Source organism: Orcinus orca, chromosome 15 (genome assembly GCF_937001465.1).
Source record: "Orcinus orca chromosome 15, mOrcOrc1.1, whole genome shotgun sequence".
Taxonomy (NCBI): domain Eukaryota; kingdom Metazoa; phylum Chordata; class Mammalia; order Artiodactyla; family Delphinidae; genus Orcinus; species Orcinus orca.
The window spans coordinates 20,432,310-20,453,413 of NC_064573.1; the positions used below are offsets into that span (position 1 = coordinate 20,432,310).

General features: G+C 36.4%; 1 protein-coding gene across 1 annotated transcript in view; it reads right to left on the bottom strand.

Annotated features, from left to right (window-relative positions):
• Positions 1-21,104, bottom strand: part of LOC101282051 (netrin receptor DCC) — a 158,641-nt gene that overhangs the window by 111,472 nt on the left and 26,065 nt on the right. The window contains exons 5-6 of the mRNA XM_049698139.1: positions 19,087-19,119; positions 3,948-4,013 (exon numbers count right to left, since the gene is read on the bottom strand). Coding sequence (XP_049554096.1) covers positions 3,948-4,013; positions 19,087-19,119 — 99 coding nt within the window. The remainder of the gene's footprint in view (positions 1-3,947; positions 4,014-19,086; positions 19,120-21,104) is intronic.

Genomic DNA, 21,104 nt, shown 5'->3' on the forward strand with positions numbered 1-21,104 from the left:
AAAAAAAGAGGGGGGCATAATTGTTGATCTCATGGAGCTTACAATTCACTGGACAAGATTTATATGAAACAAATCATGAAGCAAATAAATATAACATTACCACTATAGTTGGTGTTTTAAAGAAAAGTAGAGTTCATGTAGAAAGGTATAACATGAGGATGTGATACGAGGTCATGGACAGAGGAGGGAGGTCACGAAAGGCCTCATTATAGAAGCGACATTTAAGCTAAATTATGAAGTGTTGCTAGGAGTTAGTTCTTGTTCCTTTACAAGGGAACTGAGAGCAGACTGTGCGTGTGTCTGGAACACTGGGAGCAAAAAGGAAATGGCACAAAATGAGGCTGAAAAGAGAAACAGGACCTTGTTCCCATGAGCTCTGTAGATCACATTCAGTTATCCTCGGTAAAATCACAGATGGTTTAAGAGTTTTCAGCAACGTGACAGGCTTGATTTGCTCCAAGGAGACATCTCTTCCCTCTGCGTGGAGAGGGGTTGGTGGTGGAAAAATAGAGACCAGCTAAGAGGATATGGAATTCTCCAGGTGAGAGTTGATGATAGCTTAAACTGAGATGGTGGCAACTTCAGTCAAGCAAGGAGGACACGTACACAATATAGTTTGAAAGTAAATGAATAAAGCAGATTGCACTTGGGGCAGGAAAGAAAGGAGGAGTCAGATTCAGGCCTCAGCAATGTCCTTATGTCTAGGATGAGGGAGAGGGCGAAAGGGCAGGTAGGCTCAGTGGGGCAAGAACAAAAGTTCAGTCTTGAATATGTCAGGGTTGAGATCTTATGATGAATTGTAAAGAGGCAGCTAGAAGGTCTGTGTTAGATATATAAATGTGGGAGCTGGCATATAGATGGAATTTGAAGCCTGAGAGTAGGTGAGATACCCACCAAACTCAAGGGTATAGAGGGAGCAGAGATGCTCTCTCAAGACTAATCCTCTAGTATTCAGGTGGAAGGCGAGGACCTGGCAAAAGGAAGTGGGTACCAAACGAATTTCCCAATGATTACTTGACAATGGAACACTTTTTTCTCAGAGATTCTCATGGGACCCATGTACCCTGGACCAACCTTTCGGGAATGCTAACCAAGCTTAGTGGTTGTTAACTGGGGAGATTTTGCCCCCCAAGGGGAAATTTGGCAATGTCTAGAGACAGTTTTGGTTGTTACAACATGGTAGAGGCGAAATACTACTGGCATCTAGTGGATGAAGGCCAGGGATGTTGCTAAACATCCTACAGTGCACAGGATGAACCCAACGACAAAAAAATTATCCAGTCCCCCCAAAATTATCCAGTTCCAAATGGCAATAGTTTTGTAGTTAAGAAACCCTGATCTAGGTTAACACTTTCTATGTTCAGATGAAAAACTGAGATCCAGAGAGTTTAAGTGACTTGATTCACACATTTCTAATCCATGGCAAAGTCAGTTCTAGAACCTGGGGTTTGGGATTAGTCTGAGGGCCTTAACATCATTTCAGATAGATAATGTTTAGATAGTAGGTGGGCAGAGCCTCTCGTAGACTAGAGCTTGAGAGCCCTGGGACACTGTAATTATCTTTACTTAAGGGAAATCAAAACTAGAGGGAAAATCACAGCTTTTTCTCCTAAACACAGAGTTTAAGTCATGTTTTACAGAATACCTAATACAATTCTAAATATACAAAAAATAATAACATTAATTTTTAAATAATGCTTCACCAAAGTATCAACACCTATCAAACTTAAGTGTTCAAAGGTTGAAGTCAATATAACAACGCTTTTGCAGGGTTTGTAGATCTCTTTACCAAAATTACTAATTTTGAAAATTTTAGGAAAAGCTACCAACAAAACGAAGTTGGTGATTTATCTTCCCCAATGAAAAAAGGATTGAAGTGAAGTAATTTTCGCTGGTGTTATCCTTCATACAAATATAAACTACAAAATCACATTTTCAGAAGTTGAAGATTTTCCTGCTTTAAGAATGTGGACCACAAGATTGAATGCATCATACAAGTAAAATACTACCATATCACCACATATTAGCTTTGATTCTACCTGCCATCGGAAAATAATTTAGGAAGCCTCTTCAGTTTCCCCAATTTAATTAAGGGCTTCCAACTTCAAGAGTAAACATGAACTATAGCTTTGTTTTTCTTTATCTGAATTCCAAGAGTGCTTTTTTAAAACAGTGACACGTTGTAAGAGAAAGTAAATGATTAGCGAGGTCTAAATTTATTTGCAAGTGGCTTGAGTATCCTGACAATAAACCATTATTCTATTACAATTCTTTGAAGGGTGAATCAAGAAGTATAAGGAGAGATAGGAAATCTCTCTAATTCTGTCACTACATGAGGAGATGTATGAAATTTTCATTGTATATGAGGTTCAAAAACTCAAGAAATTTCAAGATTTTTTGCTCTTATTTATGCAGCCTACTTAGCAAAGGTGTGGTGGGGTTAGAGTTTTATCAGTCAATTTTTCACTTATATATATAATTTGAAAATATACCCCCTTCTTAAGGTATAAGACGTTAGTAGAATTTTAATTAGGAAGGTAGAGTTTTCAGATGCCTTTGCTGATTGGCTTGTAAAAGCCCAAGCTAAAGGCAAATTACATATTTACTATCATTTACTGGATAGCGAAATAGAATAGGAAATAGATTAAGTATGCCCGCTACCATCCGTGCCTCTCTGAGGTTATCAAGTCAGCTTAATTAATCATGTAGCCTGTAATAATTAGTTATTCCAGTAGGGATTCTAGAAATGTTTCAGGTACTTTGTTCACCCCATTCATTTAACAGGAAATGCCTAAACCATCATTAAGTGTAGCAGAAAATTGAGAAGGGGTAATGCCAACAATCTATCTAAACTGGCTCACAGTCACTGGATGCCATTCATCTATTTTATCTTCATGACTTCCTCCTGTGAGATAATGTAATCAGATCAAATTTAATTACAATTATATTTCTCACTAGGAATCTTAAATAGTAAAAAAATAAAGTGACATGCATTTCTCTCAATTACTGTCATGCTCTTCATCTGAAGTTTGACTCCTGTGAAAAGAAAAATCCTTATCTGTTAACATCAAATTTGGGCTGAGGTTTCTTTTCAATCAGAGAATTCATTTTCTTTTGAAGGGCAAGTTAAAATAGTCCATAGCAAACTTCTAAACTTGATCCAAAATTAGGATTGTCAGATTTAATAAGTAAAAATAAAGGAGGTTCAGTTAAATTTGCATTATTTCTAGTTGCCTACGGATATGTACACTGAAGTGCCTGTGTACGTTGAGATAGTAACCCCTTGCAGTATTTTTCTTTATCTCAGATTCATAGGCAATTAGAAAGGATTCAAATTTTACTGGGCCTCCTGTATTTTCAGTTGTTCCATTTGGCAGTTCTATCCAAGATTAGTGTTCTTTAGGACACACAATTTAAGAGACTATACTGTTCTGTGTCTTTGGCTTACATTTGCTTCACCTGTACATATATAACCACTGCTCAGTAGTGGATGGAAACTGTGAGGAAATAACTATTCTTTCTCAATTGTCCATATTCCGATTGCCTTTTAATCTCCTGGCACTCTGACTCTTGAAAAAGTCCCACTAACTTCAGTTTATGAAAGTGAGTGGGTTTCAGTCACCTCTCTACAATAAAATTGTAGAAATATTTCAAATATATATAGTACTTTCAAACCTAGATAGTTAACAGCCAAGCATCATTTGTAAAATTCTCTATGCTTGGACTTTTCTGACTGTTTTGCGTACGTGTCAACCCTCATCGGCATTGTCTCCTGGTGGAATATGCTCCAGGTTTGTTAATAACTTCACGTTCCTATTATTCCCACTAAAACCCTAAGTCTGGGGGTCTTGGCACTTGCAGTCAATAGAAAATTTGCCTCAGACACTCTAGAATTAACAATTTTAATTAATATAATGAATCCAATAGAACCTAATTTATATACTTACCGTTGAGAGTGCTTCTATCAATCAAATTAGTATCAACTGGCCAATAACCTCCATCTCCATGGCGACCTGTTTATCCGGAAAATATACCAGAAAGTTAGTGGACCTGCAATGTGAAAGCACAAATGAAACAAAATAGACAAAAACTAACAAATATTTAAAAATACACAAACAACTGAGTAAGACTATTTTGTCCACTTCAAAGAAAGCCTGAAAAGAATGATACCATTATACTTTGCAAGAAAATGTTATTTTCTATGCGTGAGAAAAATCTGTCACAAAAATACTCTTTTAAACAAGCTAAATTCAATTCCTCACAGAAAAGCTGACCCACCCCCCTTTTTTTCTCCAATACTCTTGTTAACGTGTCACCAAAAGGTACAGCACCAGTGTTAGTGTTGCTGTCTTGAACATCTCAGAACAGAAGGAGTGGTGGTGTTGGCTCCTAGCGTGACAGAGCCCACCTCCTTCATGTTATAAGAGGTCCAGTCTACACTGTTGCCATTGGACATGACTTTGTGGCAAAGTATCATTTTACTGTACCAGGGGACAGTACTTTTTGCCTTATAACTGGGCTTTGAGTAGTCTTTGTGTTATGTGCCAAATAGGTACCTGGGAATGAGCTATTGGGTATGGAATAAAGAGTAGGGAGCGTGACACAGCCCACATGGTCTGAATATTTCTTATAAACATGCCAAGAAGGAAGGTTTCTCTAGTAGCACACATTTGGAACCACTGCCTTCTATTAGGTGTTCAACAGTTGTAAAAGTAGTCTTTAGGAGAAATGAGCCAGAAATTAACCAGAAATAATTATACTATCATCCATATTTTAATTAATAGTTTTTCACTACAGGTAATCCCCTTTTCTATTGGTACATTTGTAGAACTGTGATTATTTGGTTAAGATTTTGAGTTCTAGAATACCTATTCGAAAAAACATTTGGGAGTTGAATCTATACTCAAACACGTACAAGACTACAGCTAATTCTTTATACACTTCAGAGTGTTATTTGTGAAGGCAGTTATAATCACTGGGTGATGTCGAGGAAGCCAGCTGGGGCAGCCACCTACAATAACATTGGTTGTTTTTCTCACATGTATAGATTTTCTTTTTCTTTTTTAAGACTTCCAAGTCCTGCTCTTGTGACATTCCTTTGCATACCAAACACTCTTCTTAATAAAGCTTTTCCAAGAGCTCATCATTTTATTTGCAAAAGAGCTGTGAAGAAACAACTTAAATCTTGTTACCAGACCACGCATTCACAATTTAAAAAACATTCTTTCAATATTAAGTCAGAGCTGAACTAAGAGGGTTAAGCTTCCAACAAGCAATGATAAATTAATTCAATCACATCATATTCTGTTTTCAGGGTAAACTGGTACATTTAAAATCTGCTGGCCAGTGACTCTGGGTATATAAAGAAGTGGGAATTAGGATGGAGGCCCCAATGTGTGTGTGTGGGGGGGTGATTGGGGAGGGGCAACTGAAATAAGCAGCAGTTGTGAACATTTTGGGGGGTTGACTGATGAGCCTAACCCTTTTCCCAAATACCTTGCTTGTGTGACTCTGACACATCTGGGGTTTCAATAAGTGGAGGATAAGCTTGGGCCACAGAACACTGCCAGATCAACATTGGAAGAAATGAAGAGAGACAGAAGTTCTGTATGAATATTAAGATTACTTTTCTCACATCTGAAAGCAACTAGATTGCAAAGCAGTCAGCCAAAGAGATGCTAACAGCCCCATCACTTAGGCCACTAAAGCAATAAATGATTCCTGTTGGGAATATTAGAGGTGTTTAGTTAACTTGGTAAATTTCATAAGCACTGATTAAGGGAAATAGAGAACTAATTAGGTTCTGGAAGACGAAAAGTCAGTTAATGCAAAGATATAAACTACTATTGGATCCCAGAGGTCTTAAATTTTTAATGGAGCATAAAACTGATAATAATTCATTCAAAATGTATTAAGTGCCTACTATATGCAAGGTACAGCCCTGGATCCTCAGGGAAAGGGCAGTATAAAAAGATTTATCAGATATGGAACCTGCCATGAGTTGGCTCACTGTATCCAAATCCTATACAGGCCTATTTATGGCTAATATCAGCTAACTGCAGATAGTTTTTAACTTATTCTGACTTTAAAGATTTAAGAATAAGTTAATTCTTACTATAAAATCACTATCACTGCATTGATTTACTATTACTATGAAATCACTATTAGATTGAATTGAAAATGTTTTTCATTTATCTAGTAGTAAAAGAACTACATGCAAATAAAATATAATGCATTATTTTTAGTCTTACATTACATGTTGCACAATTAAATTTATCTTAAAATCCCTGAATTTCTTTTTGCTTATTATATTAAATCTCTAATATGTATATGTATGTATATGTATAACTGATTCACTTTGTTATAAAGCAGAAACTAACACACCATTGTAAAGCAATTATACCCCAATAAAGATGTTAAAAAAAACCCAACATTTTTCAAAATTAAAAATTCCAAATAAGTAAATGAATACATGGATATCTAAATATGACATTTGTGGAAGTAATATAATTCATTTCAATGTATATGCATTTTATTTTTAATTATTCAAATAGAGTTCAATGTAGTTCCAAAAACTGGGAATGGGTAGTTTCTTTTTTTTTATTATGGCATTAGTAATATGATTTTACATGAACTCAGGAATCAAAATGTACTATATGAATATACTAATATATTCTACAGAATATAAAGAAGAACTCTTTTGTTACTATGTACCCATATTTCCTTAATAATAGAAATGAGGGTGAGGAAAAGAATTAAGATGATAAAGAGTAATGAATTTATGTATCACTTAACCACCCATGGATTTCATTCAGATAATTTCATCAAAAAATCACTCCTTCCAGAAAGCTTTGATAACTAAAGCAAATGTTTTCTACTTTTCAAAACGTTTTGAAACCAAAGAATGGTGGTTTCAGGAAGAAAAATAAAACAAAGAAAATGATCCCATGTCTGACTTTAAAAAGAGGAAGACTGCATCTTTTTAGAGTTATTCAAAATAGTTTAAATAGTTTTAAATTTATTTTATTTAGGTACCTCTAAGGAAGCTCCAAACCAAAGAATTCATGTTCCTCTCCTTGGTTTGCACTCCTAAAATATTATAAATGAAAGAGTCATTTAAAGAGTTATTTTTTATATTTTATTTAAGGGATAGATCATCCTATTTTGGCAAGAGACATATACTCCCTTAAGCAAAAGCTAAAGTCTCCATGATTTCCCTGACAGTTACTCTCTGGATTGAGGGGAAAATGGGCAGAGGTAATATGAATTCCTTTAGGAAGTGTGATTATTGTATTTCTTGCTGCTTACCAAAGTGACATTTACACTCTGTTCTCAATACTTGATAAGTGACTAAACTGAATTAGAATACTTTGTAATGTGTTAATGATGTAAACACATTTGAAGTTACTACTATTACACACATTAATCTCTATGTTCTTGTTCTTACACTATCACTTAAAATATTGCTTCTGTATTTTTTTATTGTGGTGTGTGTGTGTGTGTAAAATTAAACAGTATAATGTTTACATTAAACTCTTCCTTATAGCACACATAGGCAGATGAAGAATATTCCCCATGATAAAAAATTTTTAGCACCTAGAAAAGATTAATTCAATTGGAATTTCAGTTCTAGAGTGGTTTTTCTGAGTGGATGTTTGTAAGTTCAGGGAGGAGTGAATGGAAAATTAATATGCAGAGGACATGGAGAAAGCTGAATGTGGTAGTTCTAATCTATTTTTAATCCATCCTCCCTGAATGGGGCTAACAGAGAGTCCTTCAGAATGGCACCCACACAATCAACCCCAAGATATGGACCATCATCTAAATCAAACGGACAGATTGGCTGTCTAACAAACATTCAATATATATCCTCCCAAGGATGCAGAGCACTGAGATATCTTCTTGATCTTAGAATTGGTTCTCTGAAAATAATTCTGGTGATAATGAAGGAAAGTGCATTGATTTTATGTCTTGTATACCAGTGGGTAAAGATAATGCACTCATGCCACATGGATACAGTTTTACTGTCCAATACACAGATCATATTGAGACATATTTAAAGCAGATGATTCTTCAGAGCCTGAAAAATGTGGCTAAGGGAGCGATTTACCATACAGTTAATACTGCTGACTTTGAACAAAGGCATCAGGGCATCTAAAAACCAGAAAGCAAAATCATAACCTATGCCTACGATATTTCAAACATATATTAATAGGAAAAACTCATGAGCTCTTCTCACCCTCTCCTCAGGTTCAACACATTGTTTTCAAGTTAACATGAATGAAAGTTCATTGACTAAAAGAAAGTACAATGTTACTACTTCATATGTAAGGGCAGCTGACATGCCTGCCATACATTGAGGCCTGGTGCTCAACAAATACTATGTCAAGTCTATGATCAATAATTTTTGGGAATGCATTTGGTGACCTACTCTGAGTCACACACAGTGCAAGAGAACCAAATACCCCATTGTCCATCTTCTCCTTGACCATGAGAGGCAGTTATTTGGGAGTTCCAATTTCTGCCTTTCTGCCATAAAATATAAATAGAGTAGACTATGAGGAGAAGTAAATTCATTTTCTAAGAATCGTCAGAAAGCAATCTAAAATATAAGATTACAATTTCACATACGAATGTTATGAACAGTGACTGTGTAGCTATTATGAAAATCAAGGCACTTTAAGAGTGATAGAAGGTGCTATTATCAATTTTGCCTGGACCCAGGTATCAATTAGGACATTCCTGGACAAAATGGAAATTATATTTATCCTAGACATGAACAATTTAACAAATAAACCCTTAATTCCTGGCTCTTGGTTGACGTCACAGTTTGATTCTGGGTCCTGATTTCCTGAGGCATATGTGTAATCTTTTGCAGAATGTGGCAAATGATGGGTAAAGAAAGTTGCCTGAGTGATGGTCTAAAGTAGAAAAAAAGTTTACAAACGTTTCCCTCTTCTTCTATTGTAAGCACCAAAATAAAAGCAGCACTAGGCCAGAATAAAGGCAGCACTAGGCCAGACCAACTGGTATCTGGATTTCTGAACATGATGGCAGAGGTCAGCCAAAGAAAAGAGAAGAAAAAAACATATATATATATATATATATATATATATATATATGAAATACATATATACACTTGTATATGTATTATGAAATATTTCAGAAGCACACTGGTTACTCTTATGAATTCTACTACCACTCATTTTCAACATCTTGCAAGGGACAATGGACTCAAAAGGCAAACACCAGGAGACCAAAGTACCTGTCCAGATCAACAAGATCTTCTGCTCACAGGAAAGAAGTTGGCCTCGTTAAAGATTTCAGGTAAGGGGAGCCCATACATTCTTATCTATAGGACTTTAACTACAATTAGCCTGTGTCTATTTATCAGGTTGCAAATGAAAACTTGTCAACTGCTTCTGATCACACACGTCATAAGCTTCCACATATGAAAAGCTAAATTAGTTTATTAGTTATTGCAATTACTATTCACATAAGTTTAGAGTGAAACTTCTGTTAAAATTGAATTGTTAAGAGAATAAAAAACAAAGATGACTTAATAATATTACTGATATCTTGAAGCAGGATGGTCTCTGAACTGTCTCCGCTCACAAGAATCTCCTTGAATGCATTCTTTCTTGTAGTGTATCTGGAATAACGGCCAGCATATGGGTCTAAGAAATCACTTTTAGATGCAGCGCAGTCTTTATGAAAATCTAGAAAGCATCCTGTTTCTCTAAACGTGGACACTTTCCTGGATGACTAGGTCTTCCCAAGAGCCAGTTCATTTACCAGATGCAATATGGAGGATGAGGCAGTCTTGTGTGCGTTACAAAGGAGAACTGTTCTCAAAGGCTACTGATGATCCATGAAAGCCTGCCCCACCTGGATGGTCCACAAGCTTATCCCAAAAGCAGTGTGAGGTATGTTTGTGTTTCAGTGAAGTTGCCAGGTAGTACACGGAGAAGTAACAGAACAGCATGAATGCTCTTTTCTTCTCCAAGTGACTGCATGTTGGGAAGTTGCAACTATAGTATGAAAACACTAGAATGTGAGCATCCTGATGGCTGCACTGCTAGTATGTGTAAATAATAACACTGTTGGAGCAGAAAATTTCTTCATTCATATATCTGTCCATGCTCCATCCATCTAGTCGACAAATGTGTTGAGTGGACCACTCACTGTTCTAAGAATTAGGGATATAAAGTGACTATTGCAGAGGCTCATAATTTAGTGAGGGGAAGATGTTAAGTGACTAATAATAATAGACTGGAATATCCAAAAGTTAAAAAATTGTAAGTCGGTGACACAATGGAAAAACAGAACGATTGACTATTTCTTCCTAGAAAAATGACAGAAGGTGATATATGAGTTGAGAATTAAAGGATGAGTGGAAAGGTATCAGGTAGAAAAGAATGAACTGGATAAGCTTAGAAAAATAGGCAGAGATGAAATAATAAAACTGCTTATATGCTCTATCAAAGTGTCTGGAATTTTTCTTCTTGGGGACAGAGATCCACTGAAGGTAATTTAAGCAGAAAAGTGACCCAATTAAATATGCATTTAGGAATATTATTCTAGCTGAGTGTGAAGAAAAAATTAATTAGGAGAGACCATTGTAATAAACAGGGTGAGAATAATATTAATTACGAATCCATGGCATAGACATTATTAGCTCCATTTTATAGAAGAGTAAACTGTGGCTCAGAAAGACTAACTAATATACTCATTTTAAGTGGCTGAATCTGCCTGACTCTGATGATTTTATCCTTAGCGGGCAGATTAATAAATGAAAGATGAATGCGGAGTGAGTTGGACAGAAATTAGAGCACCTCCTAGAGTTTATGGTAGTGTGAGGGTTTAGTGGTGTGGGTGTGACTTGAGGTGGTGGCCCCACTCTCAACAGGGCACACAGAACACAACAGACGTTGGGAAAGAAACAACATAGTTCTGTTTGTCACCATTCAGAGCACTGGGACAAATGAAGGTGACCCTTCAGAAGAGGCATAACAGAAGTCGACAAATAAAGCTAGGAAAACCCTTTGAAGATGATGGATATTGAAGCCCTATTCCTATTCCAGATTTTTCTTGCCTCTCCCTGACCCACACTCTCACGACTCCTCCTCCTGGCAAGCAAGACGTGATCAGCATTGAGCCAAAAGTGAATGTGGTTTGCAGGGCTCTGGATCCAGGGGGGCACTGCTGGTCTTCATAGCCAGTGTAACAGTAGGTACTCAATGTACTGAAAAGTAAGAAAGCCTACGAACTACAGTGTTGGAGCAGAGAGAAAAAGCAAAACCCGGTTACCAATTTATATCTTAACCGTAGTGTACTTCTCTGCACAGTGGTGTCCTAATTATGCCCTGAAGACATCCTGCAATCCTCACTAATTGAGCAGCTTCTTGGCTTCTTGATCTTCCCATTGTAGGATTTTTCTAAATAAAACTTCAAGTAATCTTTCCCTCTGTAGTTATTTGTGCTCACTCAAGTCCTACTCACATATTTAAAGTCCAGTCTTGTGTTTTAAGAAGTCTTTTCTGCTGCTACTCACAGTGATTCCCATCTAAAACACTATAACATACATACTCAGATGGTACCACCTGCTTTAGCATTTCATACTTTTCATATTGGGCTGGGAGTCTTTATATCCTAACTATACTGCATGTCCTTGAAAATGAACCCATGGAACTGGACTTCTTTCTTATGTTTCACCACACCCAACACAGTGCTAGGTAAATAGTTATAAAGGAGTGGTCAAAAATGAGTCTAACTCTTGTCATACTGCCCATTTGGAATTTCAAAAACTCATCTGCACCCATTAGTTTGGATTCTCTCCTTTACATACTCAGAATTACAAGCAGCTGGTGAAAGGCAAGTGTAAAAATTTCCTGCTAACAAGAAATGGCAGGAAGGGTGGTGGTAAAGAAAAGGGCACAGCGGGTCAGAATCATCTGCAAATGTGACCACCATTTCCTGAATCACAGAGAACTTGGTGTCTTTCTGTTTAGCTTTAATTTAATAGATGAATAGTAAGATACATTTTCCCTATTGGAAAAAACATTTTTGCATCTTTTTCATCTCCCCCAAGATCAATCACATATACAGTCATCCCTCAGTACCTGCAGGGATTGGGTCCAGGACTTGCCTCGGATGCCAAAATCTGCATCTGCAGATGCTCAAATCTCATAGATCACAGACATAGTACAGGACCCAACACTGGTTGAATCTGCAGGTTTGGAACAGGCAGATAGGGAGGACTGACTGTACAGTATCCACAGCCATGAGCACTATTACTTTGGGGTTCTCCAAACTCTACTCTGGATTAGATGGTAAAGTCTGTCTTTCCAGATTACTCTCTGTTTCCCGAAGATTTGTACCATAATTCAATTCAACAAATACTTATCTGGCAACTATAATATGAGAGATTCACAATTAGAGATTGGGGGGTGCTTGGAGGCAGGGATGACAATGTCAATGAGACTGGCCCTTTGCCATCAAAGAATTTACAACCTGGCCAAGAGGTTGGGAATCAAAATGGTAAACTATAAGAAAGAGACAACATAGCAAGGACTAAATGGGGTGTTATGGACACACAGAAGAATAAAAGACCAGAAAGGTAAGTAAGGCTTCTTGGACAAAAGACAATTGAGAAGGAGTCTTAAAAGATGAGGACCTCTCTCAGTAAAGAAAGGGAGAATGTACTGCTAAGACTAAGAGAACAGTACCAGTTAGAGCGTGGAGTTCTAAAAATACACTTTTCCAAGAGTGATTTGTGGATCTTTGCTAATAGACTGTGACATATGTGGAGGGATAAACTGGCCGTGAGGCTAGAAGGGGGAATTTGGGGTCAGACAGCCAGGACCTTGAGGTCAAAGAACTGACTTCATTCCATGAGAAACAGTGAACCACCTATGTTTCAGAAAGAAAACTGAGGAGGCAGAATCCAGGACTGATAGAAGTGGGCAGAAAATAAAGCTAGGAACTTGATATTTGGCTGATGTCTACAGCAAAGGAGGACATTCAGCAACATGGTGGGCCTTACAATAAGAACTTGTCTAAGGAACCATTTGGGACTCCCCTGGTGGTCCAGTGGTTAAGACTCCGCGATTCCAGTGCTGGGGCATGGGTATGATCTTTGGTCGGGGAACTAAGATCCCACATGCCGTGCGGCCAAAAAAAAAAAAAAAAAGAGAGAGAAAGATATCTTTTTGTATTCATGAAAATGTCTATCTTTCAGGTCTGAGAAGATTAAAATTATACCATGAATCATGTCAACTTCTGCAAGCACTGAGTCCTTTTTTTTTTTTCTTTCAAAGTCACCTATTAAAACATAAAAACTCCTGAGAGGTTGACTAGGCAGTTTCTTGAACTGCTTGCTGGGGCCAGGATAAGCATCTTCACATTTTATCAAAAGCACATTACTTGTTTTTTTTGCCTCTACTTTCTCACCATAGTCCTAATTTCCAGAATTGCAAAATTCTGGAGCTGAGAAAAACATGTGAGAATAGCTTTTTCAAGGGGCTGTAGCAAGCAGCTGAATAATAAAGTGAGTTGAAATTACACACCATAATAGGCTAAAAAGAGGTTTCATTTTCAATTAAATGACTCCCATCAAATGGTGCTAAAGGTTTCAATTTTTCAAACAGCAGCCTGGTTGCTGTCATCCAAACCCTGCAAAATCTGGATTGCATGAACTAAATTCCAAGCTTGACTAGACTGCCTTGAAAACCTTATTTCCCTGAAATTGGAAACAATTAACATTCTGTTTATTCATGAGATTGAATCAGCTGAGGTGTAAAATGGCAGGTGTAGTGTTAGGCACTTGGCCTGCATACCCTATTGAGGGAAGACAAAGACCTTTAAACTGGGTGAATTTATGGGAAGGATGTATAAGTTTCATTATCTTGATAACAAAGTAGGAGTCGATTAACTCAGTGCATTTCCAGAAATTATACATTGGTATGAGCAGAGATTCTCAAGTTAGTTAGCCTGGGTATATATCTCAGCCTAACCACTTACACATACTGTGAGCGTTTGGGCAAGATTTAACCTCTTGGCGTTTTATTTTCTGCATCTGTAAGGATGTTGTCAGAACTAAATATGATAGAACATGCACAGTGCACAGAAGAGTGATGGGTGCACAGTGGGAGTGCTGAAATGTGAAGTGCTACCCTACACGAAGACGCTGTGCCGTGCTTAGGTTTTTTTAAATTTTAACACCAATCCTAAAATTTGATCATCTGAAAACTTAAAAGAAATCCAAGGTAATTTGGGCAAAAGTCATCATTTTACAGGTGAGGATGCTGAGAAGAGTTCAGTCACATGCCCAAAGCCACACAGGTGCTCAGAGTGACAGCATGGTGCTAGAAATATTGGGCATCTGATTCCATTCTGGTTCTCTTCCAGCACACACTGAATGATGCTGACGGGAAAGCCCAGAGCATTACCAGCCATTACCACGATTCAGAGGAGAGAAATTCTCTCTCCATGGTGGGAGGGCCGTTCTCAGCAGGCCACCTTCATCTGGATCTAAAAACTGGTCTGTGAATTTATGCCTCTTTTTCAGGCCTCCTGTTTTAGGTCACCCCTCTGCAGCCATGGAGAATTAAAGATACTTGATAGTGCTTGAAGCAAGCATTTTCTTCATGATTCATATCATCAATGATACAGATCATTTCATGAAGATTCCTGCCCTCTTTATGGTACTATGTCATGGTCACAGCACCTACTCTATTGCCCCATTGGGCAGGCATGGAAACACACATGAAATTGAAAACATTTGTGTTCATGCTAAGAATTACCAGTTTTTACATGATAGACACCTCAAAGTGGAGAACAACATTTTGGGGTTAAATGGAATCTAAGGATGCAAAGACAATCCTTTAAGATTAAAATTTTGATCTAATCATCACTTTCGAGAATTGGTCATAGTTTATAGTTACTGCTAACCTCCATTGCAACCCCAAAACAAGAAGCTTTTATAAATGCTTCTGTGAGAAACTCTAAAAGGTTTAAGCTGATTGTTGAAAAACAAAAAGCCAATTATTTTGTAAGTATAGAAACAGTCTACAAAGGAAAGACTAGAGTCAGAGATAAAGATGTTTGAATTCCAACTCTGCCTGCCACTATATTTGAGTGACCTTTTGTAAAACATTACCTTCTGCTTCCTCATTTGAAAATCTAGAAAGATAATCTGTAAAAGAGTGAAAGAACAGCTTGAGTCTTGAAAGTGGATGCTGTAAACTGAATTATGTCCTCTCCCACCCCCAAATTCACATGTTGAATTCCTAAAACCCAGTGTGACTGTATTTGGAGATATGGGCCTTTACAGAAGTAACTGAGGTTAAATGAGGTCATAAGGGTGGGGCCCTGATCCGATAGGATTAGTGTCCTTATAAGAAGAGACATGAGTGAGCTCATACTCTCTCCACCATGTGAGGACACAGCAAGAAGGCAGCTGTCTGCAAGCCAGGAAGAGAGCCCTCACCAGAAACCAACCCTGCCAGACTTTGATCTGAGACTTCCAGCCTCCAGAACTATGAGAAAATAAGTGTGTTACTTAATGCACCCAATCTATGGTGTTTTGTCTTGGCAGCCCGAGCTGACCAAGACAGTGGAGTTAGCACCATCCCCATGTTTCCTGAGATAAAGAACTGTCAGTATCATATATTCAGTGCTGTGGCTTCCCACTTATAACATGACCCCGGATTGAGAGCTGTTTGCTTTGTTCTCTAGAATATTCACAGAGTTGGGGAAAGAAAGCTTGATATTGGGAAAATATACACCCACTTTAGATACAGAAACTTTATAGATATATGTCAAAAGTGTGTGTGTGTGGCTGTGTATGTATATACGTAGCATATAGTGATGGAGACACTTGGTGGTTCAAAACAGGTTTTGCAAGATGCTTGTCTGGGTTTGAATCATGGCCTTGCTACTTCCTAGCTGTGTGTCTACAGGCAAATCACTTAAACTCTCTGAGTTTCAGCTTCTGTATCACTAAAACAGAGACAATAATAGCAACTCTTTCACAGTATTGTTATGAGGATTAAATGAGTTAACACAAGTTAAGTTCTTAGAACAGCTACTGATGGTGAGAGCTCCATAAGGATTAATTCTACCATTACACACGCCCACCCAGACACAGACAAATTGACAGGGTTTTTACCAAAATATGGAAAATAAAAAAGGAAAAGTGTCTAAAGCAGAGGATTTCTCTATCTTTTCCACTCACTTCACATAACCCATACAATTTCCCTACCTTGCCTGAACCTCCAAAAGAGTAAATCTGTGGTTAATCTCTAAAATCCCATGACTACTTTAAAACTTATTGGCCACTTGTGCCTACAAGAGACTAGAAAAATAATTAAGATGTGGAACAAGAGATAAGCAAGTGCTAGATATAATCAATTTACACTTACGTAAAGGGGAAAAGGAGTCCTATATAAATCATCTATTATTTTCATACTAGTACTATTACTCAGAAGAAAATATTTTCCCCAAATCACACGTGATTCAAATATAATTGACTTTTTCTTTTCACATTTATGTTCTTCAGGGCAGATATTAGATTCCAACGAAAAGTAATTGTGACAAGAGACCACAGAGATACTTTTTAAAAACAATCAAAACTTTTCTCACTTCCTCTCATATAAGTCAAACTCCATCTCCTGCTTTTCTATTTAGGATTCATCTTTGCAAGGTTAACTCTAAACCAGGGTGCTAAATTTTCTCTCTGAGCAAATTTTCTCTCAACAGAAATTCAGTGCTTGCCATAAATGTAACAGTGGGACCATTCTGCGTGGGAAGGGGGTATATTGGTCTAACAGAGAGCACAATAATGCATATTCCACTGATTTGCTATGTGCTGAGAGTGGGAACATTCAGAGCAGCTTTTTCCTACTATTTTCACCATTCTTAGAGAGATCTTTAAACTGGGTTATTTTTTGTACACTTGGTCATCAACTCAGATGAATGATTTTGTTTACAAAGAGTTTTTAACTGCCAACAAATTTTATACGCGCTCTTGTAAAAATGTAAAGATCTTACCTATAATCACTAAATTACATGTTGTCACTCCTTCTTAATGTTACAAGTAATTTGAGTTTGATGTAAAATTTAGAACCTATCAATTTGACCAACTCTATACCAGCGGTGATTGAATATGGGACCAACTAGTATAATGTGTGACAGAATCCTTTTAAGTAATGTTAGATGAAGGAAAAGAACAATTTCCCAAATATATTAACACACTCAGGCACTGGCAATAATTCTTGGGAATTCCTTTTGTTGCCAGTAATTGATCTGATTTCACTGTCAACATGAAAATCTGAGTAAAATCCATGGAGAATGTGTGACTGGAGAGACTGTACAAAATATATTTCTTGGTAGCTGAAAATATTATTAAGCAAAACAGTTAACTTAAAAAGTAATAGCAAAAAACAGTTAAAAGGAATCCAGAAACAACTGGAAACTCACTTATTGAGAAGCTTAGGCATGTTGTCACCCAAACGGCTAATAATGTAACTTTTTATCTGGTTCAGTTACTTAAAAAAAATGTTTGTGAGTTTTCTTTCTCTCTATGCATACTTTTTCTAAATATAATTTCAAAAATTTGGAGTTACCTGCCTGTGGAAATTCCAAATTCACTTCAGTTAAGGAAACTATGTGATGTTGTTTTAATTATTTTTGAACTGAAATAATACATTCTGCTAATTAACTATTCCAGCTTGAATTTGTCTAGCACTAATATTTAATTTACCTAAGTGAATACACACGAACTGCCAATTATTTATCATTAGTAGTTTTACAAATATTACTATTCAGTAGATATTGGCCTTATGAAAATATTTTAAGTATAAGCAAGCAGGAACAGCTAGGTGATTAATGGAAACATGAACCCTGGGTGGACATTTCTGTGTATTGTATCATTTCTATTACTCCCTGTGTGATGCTCTAGCCATGTTCTCTTAAGCAGAGGGATGGTATATGGACCCAGAAATAAACTTGAACACAGAATCATTAAAGATAATACTACTCATGTAGACAACCTGCTACTGTTAGTGAAACTCAACATTCAGATGCTTAGTATCTGTCAATAGTTGGAAAGTATTCTTGTTGAAAAGCATGTTTTCCTGAAATCTACAACAGGAGGCCTTATGAGACATGATGCTGACAAGGAGGTTCTGTTGACAGGTGCCCAAAGCAGGAGACAACTATACAAGCTGTGGACTCTGAACCAATACTCATGACACTGCCTATAACCAGCATTTCCAAACACTCCCTTCTTTGAAGAATATGATATCCTGAAAAAATAAAACTCATAAACTATTCTTTTTCTCCTTTAGCATTCTACTAATTAACCTTAGTGGTAAAAGAATGGAATCCTAATAGATCAGTCTACAAATCATGGTAATAAATTCCTATCTACCTGAGAGTTGACGGATAACTCTGATTTACCTCCATTTTCCTTTGTGTGAAACCATCCCTGTTTCTCGACACAAATCGGCTTTTAGCAAATGAATGGAAGGAGGATAAAATACTGCAAGTCAAACTGGTACCTGATTCATGAAATGAAAGCTTTCTGGCTTCAAAATGAACAAAAGTAATGCCCTAAAGAAAAGTTGACCTAACTTTGTTTTTATGTATTAAAAGAAGCTCATTGTGAGGAAAAGCACACGTGATTTATGAGTTTTCTCTGTCGAGCTATAGAACTTTAATCCAGAGTTCATGAAAGGGTGCAAGAGCAGCTTGAAAATTATGCTGAGCTTAATTATACTTAATGTGAATTATTCAGAAGTGCAGACAGAGACTAGAAATTTATTTCATACAAAGAAGCTTGACATTTTAATTGGTCCTTCAGAATGGAGACAAAACAATTTCCTCTCAAGAAAATTTACATCCTCCCTATCAGAACTGAAACCTCAGCCAGGCAGAACTTCATTAATAAGATTAATTATCACACTGGTGTCTGCTTCATCAGGTGTATGCCCAGGTGAAAAGAGGAATAGAAAATAATGACTGACATTTCTAACAGATAAGATGGATTCAGGGAGGGAAAAATGACAGATTAAACCACCATACCTTGGTCATTAGCCATTTTGTCAGGGTGTTCCACTGTGGGGAAAGAGAAATATTATTAGAGTTTGGTAGTTTCCATCAAGAAAGCTGACATTTCAAATCAACAGTTTTGTTAGCGAGTTCTCATATCAAGGCCAATGCCCTATTGAAAACAAATTGATAAGGAATTTGGTTAATGTGATTATTTGGATTAAATTAGTCAAAGAAAGAAATGGAAAATAATTGTTTTGCTGTATAAATGTGTTCTAAAAGTGTTATCTGTAACATTCCTCTAAACATAAACTCAAAATGATCATCATGCAAGTTTAATTAATGATACAATTTACAGTAAAATACAGTGCATGTCATTACCAAGTAATTATCACCCGTATATTTTAAACAAGTTAAGGAAGCTATTTTCTTGTATTCATTTTAAATTTTTCAACAAGAAAAGTTTACCAATTCCCACATGAATAGGGTAAAATAATAAAATATCGTAAAGTTTAATCTAAATTCTTTGATTTTAAACCTTGTGAAGAAAAGCCTTGAATTGTTCACAACTTGTCTAAATAAAGATGAAGCATTTGTGAAACATTACCTAGTTACATTTCTTGCTCTCACAAAACGAATAACCAGTTTCCTTTCAATTGCTCATTTGGAGTGAAACCTGATTTAGACATGAAGTCCTAAAAACCTGGATAGATGAAGATTGGCTCACTTTTCTCCTGCCTCCCCCCCCCACCCCACCCCGCCCGCTTCTGCTCTGTCATTAAGGGCTGTCATGCAGGTTGAGGCTGAATGCTTTTTTTTGTGCATTCTTGGCAAACTTTCGGATTAGCTGTTACCAAATCTAGCTTTTGAATAGCTCAGTCACCAGAATTCAAAAGTCTACTATTTATTAGCATACTTTTCCTAGGAGAATTGAGAAATAGACTATCTAGTTATTCTAAGCCTCTTCTTTAGTATATCCAAGCAAATGGGTAAAAATGTCAATCAGATACCTGTTTCTAATTTTTCGGCTGTTTGCCATCATGTTTTATTAAGTTTTTGGCCAGATATATGGGCATAATGTGGTAACATATTTAAGAGCCAAGTATCCTTTAAAATAACACACATCAGATGTTAAATATACATCTTTAAATATCAGCTATAGAACATGTGAATTATTTTCAATGGCTAAATAATAGAGGCTCTTGAAATCATTCATCCTCCAGAAAAATAATACTGTGCTGTAAAATGGAAAGGACTTATATGCAGATCATTATGAGGTAGTTACCATTCTTGGGTCTTAGTATTTTTCTGTATAAACATATAATTGTCCTTAAATTGAGCAGTAATTTTTACACTTGCAAGCATGTAAAGTTTTTCTAGTAATCATACCACAAGATATTTTTTTCATATTGCTACCCTGTGTCCTTAAAAAAAAATTAATTTTGTTTGAGATTTTCTTTCTTGCCATATCAAAATTTCTTTTAATATATAAGGACAATAGTTCCTGAAAGGAAATATTTAAAGTTGGCAATAGTATGCTATCCACATAATACAATGCTTTTTAATTTTTATTCCCTTACATAAAAAGGCTAAAGTGTTTCATTATATTTTGAATAGAGCCCATATACATGAAATCCGTACAAAATTCCAAAAGAGTTGTAAATGAAAAAAAGTCAAGTTAAATATGTCCACTTTGCGCTGATGGCAGAAAATGTAATAATGTATCTTTCTTTGACATGTTGGCTTTCAGCATAAAAAGATAAATTTTAATTAATTTTATCTTTTTTCGTTTCCAATTTTTTTCCAATTATTTAAGAAATAATTGACGTACATCACTGTACAAGTTTAAGATACACAACATGATGATTTGACTTACACATATTGGGAAATGATGACCACAACAGCTTTAGTTAACATCTTCATCTGATATAGGTACAGTAAAAAGAAAGGAAAAAATTGTCTTCATCATAACTCTTGGGATCTACCCTTTTATAAATATCTTGAAATATCAAATATCTTGAACATTTGTATCTTTTGATTACCTTCCTCAA